The sequence below is a fragment of the Staurois parvus genome, unplaced genomic scaffold (assembly GCF_062004578.1).
Source record: "Staurois parvus isolate SC_StPar_1 unplaced genomic scaffold, SC_StPar_1.0 ptg001967l, whole genome shotgun sequence".
Lineage (NCBI taxonomy): Eukaryota > Metazoa > Chordata > Amphibia > Anura > Ranidae > Staurois > Staurois parvus.
This window is the reverse complement of record NW_028319763.1, coordinates 249-18,257: the sequence shown is the minus strand read 5'-3', so window position 1 is coordinate 18,257 and position 18,009 is coordinate 249. Positions and strand designations below refer to the sequence as shown.

The 18,009-nt window shown below is 47.6% G+C and overlaps 1 protein-coding gene across 1 annotated transcript; it reads right to left on the bottom strand.

Annotated features, from left to right (window-relative positions):
- Positions 1–11,738: 11,738 nt before the first annotated feature.
- On the bottom strand, positions 11,739–16,062 carry LOC149433133 (uncharacterized). The gene is made up of 3 exons (XM_089664610.1): positions 15,824–16,062; positions 15,545–15,645; positions 11,739–12,332 (listed from the first exon to the last, which is right to left on the bottom strand). Exons 1-3 carry the CDS (start codon positions 16,033–16,035, stop codon positions 12,202–12,204), a joined length of 444 nt encoding a protein of 147 aa, XP_089520736.1. The 5' UTR covers positions 16,036–16,062; the 3' UTR covers positions 11,739–12,201.
- Positions 16,063–18,009: the final 1,947 nt, after the last annotated feature.

The following is an 18,009-nucleotide window of genomic DNA, read 5'->3' as shown; positions in this document are numbered from 1 at the left end:
GCCTGGAGGCACGCTACGCAGATAGTGTATGCCCCCCCCTCCCCCCCCGGATATTTAATTTCCTGTCTGTGATTGGCCGGCTGATTTTCCCAGAAGTCTGTTCTAAGATACAAGTCAGATTTTGGGCAATAAAAATGTCATTTTTTTTTCAGTGAGATACTCCCAAAAAGAAAATCATGCCTAAAGGGATGCAGACCCCGCCCCTTTCCTCATTAGAGCCCTGCAGGTGCAGCATCTGATTGGTAGTTATAAAGCCCCTCCCATTCCCTCTGCACACAGAGAAACACAGAGATTTCTTCAGAACAGCGAAAGGTGGGAATCTGCTACAAAGGCCCTGCAATGTCCAGAGATCACCCACAAGGGGGCGGGGTTTACTTCCCAACGAAAGGGGAGTTACCCTTTAATTTTGTTTACAGAGCTTTACATATAAAAGTTTTATGTGAAAAAATAATATTTTTTATTCAGTTTATTTAGAAGTTGTGCATTAGGGTTTTATTTAGTGCCGTTTAGTTTATTTCATGTTCTTTGTGGGTTTTTTTTTTTCTTTTGCTTTTTCATCCTAATTTGCATATTTTAAACTTTTTTTTTTTTTGCTTGTTGGTTTCTGTTGTTTGCTTCAGATATATTAGATATAATCTTCTATGTTGTCTCTTCAGAATCTATTATTATTATAATTAATAATAATATTATGTTTTAATATTTGTATTATTTGTTATATTTTATTATTTGTTAGATTTATTTATTATATTTTATTATTTAAAATAATATTTGTATTATTATGTTAGATTTATTATATTTTACTATTTAAAATAATTTTTGTATTATTTATTATGTTTTATTATTTGTTAGATGTATTTAATATATTTATGATTTAAAAGAATATTTTTAATATTTATTATATTTTATTATTTGTTAGAGCTATGTATTATATTCTATTGTTGTTTTTAATATTTGTATTATTTAGATTTCATTATTTGTTAGATTTATTTATTATATTTTATTATTTAAAAGAATATTTTTAACATTTATTATATTTTATTATTTGTTAGATCTATTTATTATATTTTATTGTTTTTAATATTTGTATTCTGTGTTATATTTTCTAATTTGTTAGATTTATTTATTATATTTTATTTTTTAAAAGTTTTTTTTATTATTTATTAAATTTTATTGTATTATTTGTTAGATTTATTTATTATATTTTAATTTTTTTATATAATATTTGTATTATTTATTATGTTTTATTATTTGTTAGATGTATTTAATATATTTATGATTTAAAAGAATATTTTTAATATTTATTATATTTTATTATTTGTTAGAGCTATGTATTATATTCTATTGTTTTTAATATTTTTTATTATTTAGATTTCATTATTTGTTAGATTTATTTATTATATTTTATTATTTAAAAGAATATTTTTAACATTTATTATATTTTATTATTTGTTAGATCTATTTATTATATTTTGTTTTTAATATTTGTATTCTGTATTATATTTTATTATTTGTTAGATTTATTTATATTTTATTGTTTAAAAGTTTTTTTTTATTATTTATTAAATTTTATTTGTATTATTTGTTATATAAAAAAATTTAAATATAATAAATAAATCAAACAATAAATAATACAAATATTATATAAAAAAATTTAAATATAATAAATAAATCTAATATTTGTATTATTTATTGTTTGATTTATTTATTATATTTTATTATTTTAATTTTTTTTTAATTATTTATATTTTATTTTTTAGATGTATTTATTTTATTGTTTGTTTTTTAATCTTTGTATTATTTGTTAGATTTATTTATTATATTTTATTGTGTTTTTGTTTTTAAATATTTGTATTATTTATTATATTTTATTGTTTTATGTATTATATTTTATTATTTAAAAAAAATTTGCATTCTTTATTAAATTGTATTATTATTTTTATATTTTTATAACATAAGGAATGGAATAAACGTTTTCCCAGGTGTTAGATCTTTACAGCGAAGATATAAATTGGATTAGTTCGAGATTGGGAGATGTTCTTGTACAGCGCATTGTATGATTGGATTGCATAGTGGGTGTGTCTGTGAGATGCGAGTAGATTGGGGCGTATTGTTAGATTGTTCTCTTCCTGCATTCCCCTATGGCTCTATTGCCACGCATGCGGTTGTGGCCCGCCCATTCAGTAGAATTGGTCGCATTTGGCAGCAGGCCCCTCCCATTCACTGGAATGGGTCGCATTTGGCAGCAGGCCCCGCCCATTGAATGTGACAACAGGTATCATTTTTGCTATGGCCCATCCAGGGGCCTTTGAAGCTCATTCTGCTCCTCTGAAAAGCGATCCATGCTCAGATCATGGCGCATCCCCGGGACAGGAAATGAACCTCTAACTTCCTGTTGGGTCTCCAGGGTAAGACATGGAGCCTCTAACTTCCTGTTGGGTCTCCAGGGTAAGACATGGAGCCTCTAACTTCCTGTTGGGTCTCCAGGGTAAGACATGGAGCCTCTAACTTCCTGTTGCATCTCAAAAGCAGGACATGAACCACTAGCTTCCCATTGCATCTCCAGGACAGAAAATGACTCACTAACTTCCTGTTGGGTTTACAGGGCAGGAAATGAACCTCTAACTTCCTGTTGCATCCCCAGGACAGGAAAGGAACCTCTGATTTCCTGTTGGGTTTATATGACAGGAAATGACCCACTAACTTCCTGTTGCATCCACATGACAGGAAATGAACCTCTAACTTCCTGTTGCGCCTCCAGGGCAGGAAATGGCCTGCTAACTTCCTGTTGTGTCTCCAAGACAGGAAATGACTCACTAACTTCCTGTTGGGTCTTCAGGGCAGGAAAGGAACCTCTAACTTCCTGTTAGGTCTACAGGGCGGGAAATTAACCTCTAATTTCCTGTTGGGTCTCTAGGGCAGGAAATTAACCTCTAACTTCCTGTTGCGTCTCTAGGGCAGAAAATGGACCTCTAACTTCCTGTTGCGTCTCCATGCCAGGATATGAACCACTAGCTTTCTATTGTGTCTCTAGGACAGGAAATGACTCACTAACTTCCTGTTGGTCTCCCGGCCAGGAAAGGAACCTCTAACTTCCTGTTGCATCCACAAGACAGGAAATTAACCTCTAAGTTCCTGTTGTGTCTTCAGGGCAGGAAATTAACCTCGAACATCCTGTTGCATCCCCAAGACAGGGAATTAACCTCTAACTTCCTGTTGCGTCTCCAGGGCCGTAAATGACCCACTAACTTCCTGTTGCATCCACAAGACAGGAAATTAACCTCTAACTTCCTGTTGGGTCTCTAGGGCAGGAAATGGACCTCTAACTTCTTGTTGCGTCCCCAAGACAGGAAATTAACCTCTAACTTCCTGTTGGGTCTCTAGGGCGAGAAATGGACCTCTAACTTCTTGTTGCGTCCCCAAGACAGGAAATTAACCTCTAACTTCCTGTTGGGTCTCTAGGGCAGGAAATGGACCTCTAACTTCCTATTGCATCCCAAGACAGGAAATGAACCTCTAACTTCCTGTTGGGTCTCCAGGGCAGGAGAAGGACCTCTAACTGCCTGTTGCATCCCCGAGGCAGGAAATTAACCTCTAACTTCCTGTTGCGTCTCCAGGGCAGGAGATGGACCTCTACCTGTTGCATCCACAAGACAGGAAATTAACCTCTAACTTCCTGTTGGGTCTCTAGGGCAGGAAATGGACCTCTAACTTCCTGTTGCATCCACAAGACAGGAATTGGACGTCTAACTTCCTATTATATCTCCAGGGCATGAAATTAACCCTAACTTCTGTTTACAGGGCAGGAAAGGAACCTATGACTTTCTATTGTGTCTACAGGGCAGGAAAGGAACCTCTAACTTCCTGTTGCATCCCCAGGACAGGAGAAGAACCTCTAACTTCCTATTGGGTCTACAAGGCAGGAAAGGAACCTCTAACTTCCTGTTGCATCCCCAGGACAGGAAAGGAACCTCTAACTTCCTATTGGGTCTACAAGGCAGGAAAGGACCCTCTAACTTCCTGGTGGGTCTACAGGGCAGGAAAGGAACCTCTGACTTCCTGTTGCATCCCCAGGACAGGAAAGAAACCTCTAACTTCCTGTTGCATCCCCAGGACAGGAAAGGAACCTCTAACTTCCTGTTGCATCCCCAGGACAGGAAAGGACCCTCTAACTTCCTGCTGGGTCTACAGGGCAGGAAAGGACCCTCTAACTTCCTGGTGGGTCTACAGGGCAGGAAAGGAACCTCTAACTTCCTGTTGGGTCTACAGGGCAGGAAAGGAACCTCTAACTTCCTGTTGGGTCTACAGGCAGGAAAGGAAACTAACTTCCTGTGGCGTCTCCAGAACATGAATTGAGAGGAAGAACTGACCGGGATTCTAACCTTTCTCTTCTTTCTTGCTGTGTCCTTTGAAGGTGTCAGACTCCTCCCATACTGTATACAGGAAGGCCCCTCCCCTTATATAGAGAAGGCGCACCAACCTTGTGACCTCCATGATTAACCCCTTCCTGTACAGCAGTCCAGCCGGGGCGGAGTCCGATATGAAGGATTCCTGGGAAGAGCGGGGAGCCGCGTGTTGTGTGCACAGGGTGTCGTACGTATACTATATATACATTGGAAGGTGTGGCCGGGGGGAGGAGCTCCACCAAAGTCTACTTCCATCTCAGAGGGCCACATTTCAGAAGAAAAACCTTTTTACGGGGCCCCATGCATGCTCATGGAAAAGGGAGGAGATACACACAGGCTAGGCCGTGGGGCTGTGTGTTTCTATTGATATACAGTGTGGGGAGACACAGCATCCCTGCATGCAAAGGTGGCTCCATAGAACTGTGCAAGAGAAAGGAGCCACCCTGAGGCAGCGGTCATGTGACCAGCTTCACCAAGAACATAGGCATCCCTGTTCTCACGGACATCTCCTGCAGCCACTCCCCGTGTTGCCTGGCATTTCTCAGGCAGGTTTTCTGACAGTGACACCAGTGGTCCCTGGCTGTAACGGGAGGCGCCTGGTTTATAAATGTCCTCCATGGTATGAAGGTGTCAGGTGGTGGACCTACACAGCCCACAGGAAGGGAGGATTCAGAACTGGTTGGTATTTAGCAATTTTTAATTTTTACCTGGACCGGCGTTCTGTAGCCAGTGCTTGCCAAAAGAGGAACTCTACTACTCTGAGTACTGTAAGGTGCTATACCTCAGACAGACAGCAGGGGGGACCACTCTGAGTACTGTGAGGTGTAATACCTCAACCAGCGGGGGGACCACTCTGAGTACTGTAAGGTGTAATACCTCAACCAGCGGGGACCATTCTGAGTACTGTAAGGTGCAATACCTCAACCAGCGGGGGGACCACTCTGAGTACTGTAAGGTGTAATACCTCAACCAGCGGGGACCATTCTGAGTACTGTAAGGTGCAATACCTCAGGACAGCCAGCGCGGGGACCATTCTGAGTACTGTAAGGTGCTATACCTCAGACAGCCAGCAGGGGGACCACTCTGAGTACTGTAAGGTGCTATACCTCAGACAACCAGCAGGGGGACCATTCTGAGTACTGTAAGGTGCAATACCTCAGACAGACAGCAGGGGGGACCATTCTGAGTACTGTGAGGTGTAATACCTCAACCAGCGGGGACCATTCTGAGTACTGTAAGGTACAATACCTCAGACAGCCAGCGCGGGGACCATTCTGAGTACTGTAAGGTGCAATACCTGAGACAGCCAGCGGGGGGACCATTCTGAGTACTGTAAGGTGCAATACCTGAGACAGCCAGCGGGGGGACCATTCTGAGTACTGTAAGGTGTAATACCTCAGAAAACCAGCTGGGGGATCATTCTGAGTACTGTAAGGTGCAATACCTCAGACAGCCAGCAGGGGGACCGACCATTCTGAATACTGTAAGGTGCTATACCTCAGACAACCAGCAGGGGGACCATTCTGAGTACTGTAAGGTGTAATACCTCAACCAGCAGGGGGGTCCATTTTGAGTACTGTAAGGTGTAATACCTCAGACAACCAGCGGGAGGGGGGGGGACCATTCTGAGTACTGTAAGGTGCTATACCTCATACAACCAACGGGAGGGGGGGGGGGACCATTCTGAGTACTGTAAGATGTAATACCTCAGACAACCAGCGGGGGGACCATTCTGAGTACTGTAAGGTGCAATACCTGAGACAGCCAGCGGGGGGACCATTCTGAGTACTGTGAGGTGTAATACCTCAACCAGCAGGGGGGGGACCATTCTGAGTACTGTAAGGTGCTATACCTCAGACAGCCAGCAGGGGGGGGACCATTCTGAGTACTGTAAGGTGCAATACCTCAGACAACCAGCAGGGGGGTCCATTTTGAGTACTTTAAGGTGTAATACCTCAGAAAACCAGCTGGGGGATCATTCTGAGTACTGTAAGGTGCAATACCTCAGACAGCCAGCAGGGGGACCATTCTGAGTACTGTGAGGTGTAATACCTCAGACAACCAGCTGGGGGACCATTCTGAGTACTGTAAGGTGCAATACCTCAGACAACCAGCTGGGGGACCATTCTGAGTACTGTAAGGTGCTATACCTCATACAACCAGCGGGAGGGGGGGGGGGGGGACCATTCTGAGTACTGTAAGATGTAATACCTCAGACAACCAGCGGGGGGACCATTCTGAGTACTGTAAGGTGCTATACCTGAGACAGCCAGCAGGGGGACCATTCTGAGTACTGTAAGGTGCAATACCTGAGACAGCCAGCGGGGGGACCATTCTGAGTACTGTAAGATGTTATACCTCAGACAACCAGCGGGGGGACCATTCTGAGTACTGTAAGGTGCTATACCTCAGACAGCCAGCAGGGGGGGGGGGACCATTCTGAGTACTGTAAGGTGCAATACCTCAGAAAACCAGCTGGGGGACCATTCTGAGTACTCTAAGGTGCTATACCTCAGACAACCAGCGGGAGGGGAACCATTCTGACTACTGTAAGGTGCTATACCTCATACAACCGGAGGGGGGGGAACCATTCTGACTACTGTAAGGTGCTATACCTCAGACAACCAGCGGGAGGGGGGGGGGGGACCATTCTGAGTACTGTAAGGTGCTATACCTCAGACAACCAGCAGGGGGGAGACTGTAATCAGGTCCCTCCTATGAGTCAGCCCCACCCAGTCCTTTGATGTGGCCCCTCCCTGCCCCCGGGGTGCTCCAGAATGAACAGACAGGATTAGAGTGCAAGCTTTGCAGACCAGAGTGGCAGGAACTTCGGCCCAGGAACAGCAGTTGTCTCCATGCTGCCATGTAGGAAGGTGGTCATGTGACTTCAGGATACTAGGCGGTCATAAAGGTCAGCTCCACCCATAATGGGCAGTTCATTCTCGCTGACCTCCACCAGGTCACAGGCCGCCATCTTGGATCTCTACGGGAAAAGATATCGCCTTCTGGAGGTCCCTGGTGTGTCCTACAAGAGCCTGTACAGCCCAGATAATGGGGTCCCCCCCGGTGTCCCCTCCCCCCAGACACCAAAGGTAGTATAGGTACCTGGGGCAGCCAGCTGTAAGACAGGACACCTTTGTTTTGGGTTTGTGGGGGAATCTCCCCATTGTGGGAGGGGCCGAGAAACTACTGGGGGGAAATCTCCCCATTGTGGGAGGGGCAGAGACACAAACTACTGGGGGAAATCTCCACATTGTGGGAGGGGCAGAGAACTACTGGGGGATCTCTCCATTGTGGGAGGGGCGGAGACACAAAGTACTGGGGGGAATCTCCCCATTGTGGGAGGGGCAGAGACACAAACTACTGCTGGAAATCCCATTGTGGGAGGGGCAGAGACACAACTGGGGGAATCTCCCCATTGTGGGAGGGGCAGAGACAACTACTGGGGGGATCTCCCCATTGTGGAAGGGGCAGAGACACAAACTACGGGGGGAATCTCCCCATTGTGGGAGGGGCAGAGACAAACTACTGGGGAATTTCATTGTGGGAGGGGCAGACACACAACGACTGGGGGAATCTCGCCATTTGCCTCTCTATGGGGTCTCTGCCCGGTGAGGGGGGCTGAGGTCTGCGATGGGCCTTGGCCTTGTCGGGGGTTGCGGCGTGCGTCATCCTCTCATTATACGGGGCGTGTATCAGACGAAACTGCCTGGGCTCAGCCTGGCTTCCCACACACGGGCGGTCATGCACATACTTGTCCCCGGCGCTCATAACCCAGCCCCTCCCACAACACGTGTTCACACACCACACACATACACACGGCTCTATTTATAAAACATCAGACATTCCGCCGTCTCTCCCGCCGCTCTCCACCAATCAGGAGGCTTCACCACACAGCTCATTAAATACGATGGTTTTATTTCTATGTATATTACAGCCGAAGGCCAGGAGACCCACAATAAATACATACAAGGTGTTGGGGGAGGGGAAGGGTGGGGGAGGTAATATACAGGGAGCAGTGCTTTTCAAGTTCCCTAAATATCGACAGCGGTATCAAGTTGGTGGAAGATCTGGAAAATCGGCATCACACACGGCAGGAACCGAAACGGAGGTCCCGTAAAGCCCTTTTTCCTCTGGGACCACCAGACCTAAAAGAAAAATGTCCTGCAGAACATTTCTGGCCACGGATGGGACACACGGGAGTCCTAGTGGGTGGCTAGGGTTCGGGCCGGGCCAAGGGGTAGGCAGATGAGGTGGTTGCCTTGGGCACTTTTGCAGGAGGGGGTGAAACCTGAGGACTACCTGAAGTAGTCCACAGCTCATATGGAAAGAGCGGGGGGGGGGTGGTGGTAATTTGACCTTCTCACCTTCGATGCCCAAGGACCTTGTCCCGGTTCTGTTGGACCTTTGAGTTCCCCAAAAGATTGGTCCCTTTACATCTTTCCCATCCTCCTCCACCCAACAAACCACTTGGATGACCTTCTCCTCCGAGGACGTATCTACATCTTTCCCATCCTCCTCCACCCAACGAACCACTTGGATGACCTTCTCCTCCAAGGACGTATCTACATCTTTCCCATCCTCCTCCACCCAACGAACCACTTGGATGACCTTCTCCTCCGAGGATGTATCTACATCTTTCCCATCCTCCTCCACCCAACAAACCATTTGGATGACCTTCTCCTCCGAGGATGTATCTACAGCTTTCCCATCCTCCTCCACCCAACGAACCACTTGGATGACCTTCTCCTCCGAGGATGTATCGCCATCTTTCCCATCCTCCTCCACCCATGAACTATTTGGATGACCTTCTCCCCCGAGGACGTATCTACTTCTTTCCCATCCTCCACCCAACGAACCATTTGGATGACCTTCTCCCCCAAGGACGTATCTACTTCTTTCCCATCCTCGACCCAACGAACCACTTGGATGACCTTCTCCTCCGAGGATGTATCTCCATCTTTCCCATCCTCCACCCAACAAACCACTTGGATGACCTTCTCCTCCGAGGATGTATCTCCATCTTTCCCATCCTCCTCCACCCAACTAACCCTTTGGATGACCTCCTCCTCCGAGGATGTATCTCCATCTTTCCCATCCTCCACCCAACAAACCACTTGGATGACCTTCTCCTCCGAGGATGTATCTCCATCTTTCCCATCCTCCACCCAACAAACCACTTGGATGACCTTCTCCTCCGAGGATGTATCTCCATCTTTCCCATCCTCCACCCAACAAACCACTTGGATGACCTTCTCCTCCGAGGATGTATCTCCATCTTTCCCATCCTCCACCCAACAAACCACTTGGATGACCTTCTCCTCCGAGGATGTATCTCCATCTTTCCCATCCTCCTCCACCCAACTAACCCTTTGGATGACCTCCTCCTCCGAGAATGTATCTACAGCTCTCAGGCCATTAAGGCTGATACATCAAGCTTCAGTATCACGTAAGAAGTGCTTAAGGCATGCTAAAATGGCCTTGAGGCCAATGTCATTCGCATGCCGTTTTAGCATTTAAACCCTACAATAAAAAGTGGTGGCCCATTCCTTGTTATCTCTTGTGGGTCTCCTCCTTTTCTCTGCAGGCTTCAGGGGACCCCTGTGATTCATTCATTGAAGGTCAGTGGGAAGAACGTCCCTTTCATTGCTGGTCAGTGAGAAGAATGCCCCTTACACATTGCTGGTCAGTGAGAAGAATGCCCCTTACACATTGGTGGTCAGTGGGAAGAACGTCCCTTACATTGGGGGTCAGTGGGAAGAACGTCCCTTACATTGGAGGTCAGTGGGAAGAACGTCCCTTACATTGGTGGTCAGTGGGAAGAACGTCCCTTACATTGGTGGTCAGTGGGAAGAACGTCCCTTACATTGGGGGTCAGTGGGAAGAACGTCCCTTACATTGGGGGTCAGTGGGAAGAACGTCCCTTACATTGGGGGTCAGTGGGAAGAACGTCCCTTACATTGGGGGTCAGTGGGAAGAACGTCCCTTACATTGGAGGTCAGTGGGAAGAACATCCCTTACATTGGTGGTCAGTGGGAAGAATGTCCACCTTATAGTAATGGTCGGTGGGAGGAAGGCCTTACATTGGTGGCCAGGGAGAAGAAGGCTAATTGGTGTCTTGTTTCTGGCTCTGCCAATTGGCACCGAACCCAAAACTATGCAGGCACCATCACTTGGGAGGCCAATCAGCCACAGATCAAGGAACCCCTAACAACCTTCGGAGGATTCCTAGGGTTCTACGGAACCCTGGTTAAGAATGGCGGCACTAGGACCTGCAGTACAAGCATGTCCAGCTTGTTCTAGCATGTGCTAACAAGGCCATGGCATCAGGACTTCACCTTTTTCGGTTGACACGAGCTGGCCATGTCGCTGCACACCAGCCCTGAGAGTCGCCGTGATGTAGACTCCGTGGCCTTTCTCAGCAGTTTTACCCCAAAGGGACCCTTGCAATAATTTTCAGGTCTCAGGAAACCCCTTCTAAGATTAGTCCATTGGTGGGCATTGGAAAAATGCCCCTTACATTGGTGGTGGTCAGCGGGAAGAATGCCCTCCTTACAGTGGTGGTCAGATTGCCACCGTTCGAGTCATGCCACTGGCTCTGCAAAGTGATGTTAGACCTGGAACTTTGCAGGCACCATTACATGGGAGGTTGGTTAGCCACAGCTCAAGGAACTCAGAGCCACCACTGGAGGAACCCTAGTGCTCCAAAGAACCCTGGCTGATAATGGCTGTCCTAGGTAATATCACAGCTTAATAAATCAGGGCCTTTTTGTTTTAGGTTCGGTGGTCCCGTGGAAGTAGCTGTCCTTAATAAGTAGCCTTTGGATCTCCATACGAGGTGGAAATTTATTTCCCAAGCAGAGGAATGTAGGTTGGGACATGAAGTTCCTCAAGAGCTGGAAAGCCACAGGACCTGAACCTCATCGATTCCTACCAACAAGAGCCCTACGACGTGAGATCTGCCTCACGTAAGGCACAGCAGACCATGAGATAGCGAACAGTCAAAGTGCAGGAACGTTGGAGGCTCTCCCAGTTTTGGGTGTTACCTTTCCTTCAGTCAGTAGACACCAAAAAAAAAAAAAAAAAAAAGCACCTATGACGTTCTAGATGGAGCTTCTAGGTGGCATTTGTACCGAGCCTCTGGGGAGCTTAGTCAAATGGAGAAGCTGGAACCTTACCAAATTCTATAACCTGTATTTCAGGGTACAAAGCCGAGGCCAGACAGAGGCGTGCGCACTTATGCAACACCCAAAACGAGACATCTAGCGGCACAAAACAGGGACAAAACATTCCATACGCTCCCCTGGGGCTTCCCCTTCCCCCCCCCCCCCCCCACCGCCGCTTGTCACTCCTGCTAGTCATCTAGTTCAGACGTAGTTAAAATCCTCGCTCGGGACTTTTCGGTTTCTTCAGGTTCAGAAGAATCTCATCTGTTGAGGGAGACTTTGAGATGCAGCCCAGCGTTGGGTGACTTCCAGCTCATCGGGTCTCGAAGAATCTTTGGTTTTGCTGATAAGTTTAAGGTAACGGTTTGTCGCCCCGAAATGCAGCGTTCAAAAACACGGAAGGTCCATCCTCTGTGCTCCAAAGTAGGAGGCGTCTCGAGAGGAAAGGTCGTCAACGAGAATGCATTTAACTAGAAGAGTCCTAAAAACCAACTGGGGAGGTATAAATTATCGTCTATAGGATGGTTAGAAGGGTTGAGTAAAATTCGTCCCGTACTCCAGGGCACAGCCGCAGAGTAGAGGCTCGACCAGGCGATAGTCTTCGAAAAAGGCAATCCGTACGGTCCTTTCCGTCAGGCCACCGGCTGCTCACGTGGAACACGACAGACGCCTGCATCATCGCACGCCACCTTCAGCTCATGTCTCCACCAGCTTGATGAGTGGCTGAGGCCGGCCCGCTCCAGCCGGAAGGTACACTCGCTTGCTATAGAGAGAGAGAGAGAGAGAGAGGAAGGGTGTTAGATGTGACCTCAGAAGGAACAAATATTTCGAGAGATCATTGCAGAAGTGACATTGAAGAGGACTTGAACCCAAAAAGTGAAGATTTGAGATGTTATGGAGAACATCTAGAAATGTTAGGACCCTGGAAAACTCTACCCAAAGTAGCAGTGCCCTTTCTGTGCCTAGGCACTCATGTTCTGTAGCCTCATAGATGTAAGTCTGTGGTGTGAGATCATCTAAGGCTGCGGTCTCCAAACTGTGGCCCTTTGCTTGCCTTTATCAGGCCCTTAGGGCAATTTCTCGTCTACTGATACGAGGTGTTATTCCTCCTACTGACACCAACCATGAGCCATCATTCCAAACCACGAGCCACTGACAGCACTGATGGGGTACCATTCTTCCCACTATTACCAAGGATGGGGCACTGTTCCTCCCACTAACACCAATGAAGGGGTACTATTCCTTCCACTGACACTAACGATAGGGCACTTTTTCTTCCACTGACAGCACTGATGGGGTACTATTCCTTCCACTGACACCAATGATGGGGTACTATTCTCTACAATTATTACCAATGACGGGGCACTATTCCTTCAACGGACACCAATGATGGGGTACTATTCTCTACAATTATTACCAATGACGGGGCACTATTCCTTCAACGGACACCAATAATGGGTTCTATTCCTACCACTGACACCAATGATGGGGCACTAATCCTCCCACTGACACCAATGATGGGGCACTAATCCTCCCACTGACACCAATGATGGGGCACTATTCTTCCCACTATTACCAAGGATGGGGCACTATTCCTCCCACTGACACCAACAATAGGGCACCATTCCTTCCTATTGACACCAATGATGGGGTATTATTCCTCCCGCTATTACCAATGACGGGGCACTATTTCTCCCACTGACACCAATGATGGGGCACTTTTCTTCCCACTGACAACAAAGATAGACTACTATTCCCTCCACTGACACCAATGATGGGACACTAATCCTCCCACTGACACCAAAGATAGACCACTATTCCCTCCACTGTCACCAACAATGGGGTATTATTCTTTCCACTATTACCAATGACGGGGCACTATTCCTCCCACTGACACCAATGACGGGGCACTATTCCTCCCACTGACACCAATGACGGGGCACTATTCCTCCCACTGACACCAATGATGGGGCACTATTCCTTCTGCTACTGACCTCAGGCGATATGTAATTTTTCTATCAACAATAATTTTTCTCAGTGGTGCCAGGGGCATTTTCTACTCCCGTTGGCCACAGCCTGACCCACTTAAAGTCTGAAGGACAATAAATTGGCCCTTTGCTTGCAAAGTTTGGAGACCCCAGATCTAAGGCATTGCTGCCTCTGACTGCTTGTCTCTGGAGATTCTGGGCTGAGATTTGGTGATGTCATTACTGTGCTGATCACTGTTCTCCTTGCTGGAGAGAAAGCGGTGTCTGAGGGCCTGTAGTGGAAGGACCTCCCTGCTACCATTGCTTTGCGTTAGCTGCATGATTCAGTCCAGGTGACAGACCTGGCGACTTTCCCCGTGGGTCGCTTTCAAGGTCTCTTCCGTGCGCCTAACACCAAGTAAGGGTGACCTCCATCCTTTACAGAGAAACTGGTCTCCTCTGGCAGCGGAATGTGTGCGTACAGCTATCCACAGTGGTAAGGCTGGAGATGTCCCTCACACCCTTCCTTCCATGGAGCCTCCCCCTCGAGAAACCCTCGCCCCCTTCCTTCCGTGGAGCCTCCCACTCCAGAAACCCTCGCCCCCTTCCTTCCGTGGAGCCTCCCCCTCGAGAAACCCTCGCCCCCTTCCTTCCGTGGAGCCTCCCCCTCGAGAAACTCTCGCCCCCTTCCTTCCGTGGAGCCTCCCCCTCGAGAAACCCTCGCCCCCTTCCTTCCGTGGAGCCTCCCCCTCGAGAAACCCTCGCCCCCTTCCTTCCGTGGAGCCTCCCCCTCCAGAAAGCCTCGCCCCCTTCCTTCCGTGGAGCCTCCCCCTCCAGAAACCCTCGCCCCCTTCCTTCCGTGGAGCCTCCCACTCCAGAAACCCCCGCCCCCTTCCTCCCGTGGAGCCTCCCACTCCAGAAACCATCACCCCTCCTTCCTTCCATGGAGCCTCCCACTCGAGAAACCATCACCCCCCCTTCCTTCCATGGAGCCTCCCACTCGAGAAACCATCACCCCCCCTTCCTTCCATGGAGCCTCCCACTCGAGAAACCATCACCCCCCCTTCCTTCCATGGAGCTTCCCACTCGAGAAACCATCACCCCCCTTCCTTCCATGGAGCCTCCCACTCGAGAAACCATCACCCCCCCTTCCTTCCATGGAGCCTCCCACTCGAGAAACCCTCACCCCCTTCCTTCCATGAAGCCTCCCGCTTGAGAAAACTTCACCCCCTTCCTTCCATGGAGCCTCCCGCTTGAGAAAACCTCACCCCCGTCCTTCCATGGAGCCTCCCACTTGAGAAACCCTCACCCCCTTCCTTCCATGGAGCCTCCCACTTGAGAAACCCTCACCCCCTTCCTTCCATGGAGCCTCCCACTTGAGAAACCCTCACCCCCTTCCTTCCATGGAGCCTCCCACTTGAGAAACCCTCACCCCCTTCCTTCCATGGAGCCTCCCACTTGAGAAAACCTCACCCCCTTCCTTCCATGGAGCCTCCCACTTGAGAAACCCTCACCCCCTTCCTTCCATGGAGCCTCCCACTTGAGAAACCACGGGGCTAGCCTAACAACGGTTTTGTAGACAAGCATGCTTCTGGAAGATGTTGCCACTCAGAAGGCCAAAGGAATAGATTATTTCGGTTGCAGATCTAATGCCACCACTTTGGTTCTAACTCCCAACATTTTTAGGGGACACGTTCAAGACAAGTGATGAAAGATGGACAATGCTTGTCACACGCTTCACAGATACTGAGAAGGTCTTCAAAACGGACACAAATGCAAATTTCTCTTTGACACCACCACACCCACCACGGCCAAGAAGAAGCAACCATGACTGGAACAACAAAAATTTCTCTTTGATACCACCACATCCACCACAGCCAAGAAGAAGCAACCATGACTGGAACACCAAAAATTTCTCTTTGATTCCACCACACCCACCACGGCCAAAAAGAAGCAACCATAACTGGAACACCAAGACACAGAAGAATCTGTTTTTTAGAATACCTACAAATTATGTACGTTGGGTCTGGCGTAAGCCCTCGGCAGCTGGGTTGCGTGTCCTGGTTGGGTGGATAGAAAGTGTTCCAGTTTGTCCTGTAGTTCCAGGTTCTAGAAAAACAAAACAAGAATTAGGTCATTCTACAGCGTATAAAAAAAAGGGAAGATATTTGGGCAGGGCTGTCATAACAGACGAAGGAGGATCCGTGGCTTATGAGTCACAAATGATGGGATTAGACTTTCTGGAGCAGAAATCCGACGGAGGGATCAATGCAGGCCTGCCTCTTACCTCTGCCTGAAGCCAGGAGACTTTCTCCCGTAATTCCTGGATGAGAGAGTCCTTCTCTTGTGCGGCTGTGCGGGAGTTCTGCACCTGTGGACACAACAGAAGACCTTAAAAATTAACGTCTGGAATGGAACCTGTTCATCACCGGTGGAAGCCCGCTCCAGCATGACATTTTTTGGGGCCACACTTCCCAAACGGTCATTAGTCCTCCTCATCCTTACTCAGGGCTGGGACAAGGGGTGGGCAGGAGGGGCGGTTGCTAGAGATTTGTGCTAATAGGAATGATGGGGGGGTGTTAGGATGGGAAATTTGGTCGGAGGATTGCTGCTAAGAGGAGATTTGGGGGTAATTTGTGCTGGGGGGGAATTTATGCTCAGAGGGGAAATTTGAGGGGAAGAGGATTTATGCTAGGAGGGGGAATTTCGGGGGGAAGAGGATTTGTGCTAGGAGGGGGAATTTCGGGGGGGAAGAGGATTTGTGCTAGGAGGGGGAATTTCGGGGGGAAGAGGATTTGTGCTACAAGGGGGAATTTCGGGGGGAAGAGGATTTGTGCTACGAGGGGGAATTTCGGCAGGGAGAGGATTTGTGCTAGGAGGGGGAATTTCGGGGGGGGGGAGAGGATTTGTGCTAGGAGGGGGAATTTCGGGGGGAAGAGGATTTGTGCTAGGAGGGGGAATTTCGGCAGGGAGAGGATTTGTGCTAGGATGGGGAATTTCGGGAGGGAGAGGATTTGTGCTAGGAGGGGGAATTTCAGGAGGAAGAGGATTTGTGCTAGGAGGGGGAATTTCGGGAGGGAGAGGATTTGTGCTAGAAGGGGGAATTTCGGGAGGAAGAGGATTTGTGCTAGGAGGGGTAATTTCAGGAGGAAGAGGATTTGTGCTAGGAGGGGTAATTTCAGGAGGAAGAGGATTTGTGCTGGGAGGGGGAATTTCAGGAGGGAGAGGATTTGAGCTAGAAGAGGGGGTAAATTTTATTTGGCTTGCAGGGGGAATTCATGCTTCGAGGGTAAGTGTGAAGATAAATGCTCAATTTTTTTTTGGGGGGGGAGGGAATTTTTTTCTGACACATGCTCATACATTTTGAGGGGCGCCATCTGGCATCTTCGCCCTGGGTGCTAGATCACCTTGTTCCGGCGATGTCTTTACTACTGATCAAAACCACACTCGTCACACCCTCCCTGAGCACCCTTAGTGCCTAAGTATCACCCCCCCTTCTGTCCGTCAGCTTACAAAAACAACCACTCCCACTGTGAGGCAGATTTCAGCTCTCAGCCGGAGTGCAGAAACTCGGTGCAAAGTCAGATTTCAAACATTTCCACGGGTGAATAATTTTGCAACCTTTGTTGAAAAACACGTTATGGAGAAACAGTTGTGGACACCTCACCAATGCATCTACATGAGCTTGTTGGACATTTCGTTCAAAATTCATGACCATTATTTGGAGTTTTCCCCCCTTCCCCCATGGACATTATACTGTAGTTGCCCTCCTTTGTGGCTATAACATCTTCCACCCTTCTGAGAGGCCTTTCCACAAGATTTTGAAGGGTGTCTGTTGGAATTTATCCTATTTGTGAGCTTAGAAACTGATGTTGGATGAGAAGACTCATGTTGGGCCTCACGTTTGACACCAAAAAAAAGACCTAGCTCACACATTGGGCCTCACGTTTGGCATCCAAAAAAAAAAAGACTCGGTTCACACGTTGGGACCCATGTTGGGCACCCAAAAAAAGACCTGGTTCACACGTTGGGACACATGTTGGGCACCCAAAAAAAGACCTGGTTCACACGTTGGGACCCATGTTGGGCACCCAAAAAAAGACCTGGTTCACACGTTGGGACCCATGTTGGGCACCCAAAAAAAGACCTGGTTCACACATTGGGCCTCACGTTAGGCACCAAGAAAAAGATCTGGCTCACATATTGGGCACCAAATTAAAATAAAAGACCTGGCTCACACATTGGGCCTCACGTTAGGCACCAAGAAAAAGACCTGGCTCACACATTGGGCACCAAATTAAAAAAGAAAAGACCTGGCTCACACATTGGGCACCAAAAACAAAGACCTGGCTCACACATTGGGCCTCATGTTTGGCACCAAAAAAAGACCTGGCTCACATGTTGGACCTCACGTTGGGCACCAAAAAAAAAAAAAAAAAAAAAAAAAAAAAAAAAAAGATTTGGTTCACACAT

Excerpts from the sequence above, each read along its gene's own strand:
- LOC149433133 (XM_089664610.1), bottom strand. The coding sequence starts at position 16,035 with ATGAGGAGGACTAATGACCGTTTGGGAAGTGTGGCCCCAAAAAATGTC. Across the intron at positions 15,646-15,823 it reads TCTCCTGGCTTCAGGCAGAG|AACCTGGAACTACAGGACAA; the intron begins GTAAGAGGCAGG and ends TTGTTTTTCTAG. Across the intron at positions 12,333-15,544 it reads AGACCCAACGTACATAATTT|CAAGCGAGTGTACCTTCCGG; the intron begins GTAGGTATTCTA and ends CTCTCTCTATAG.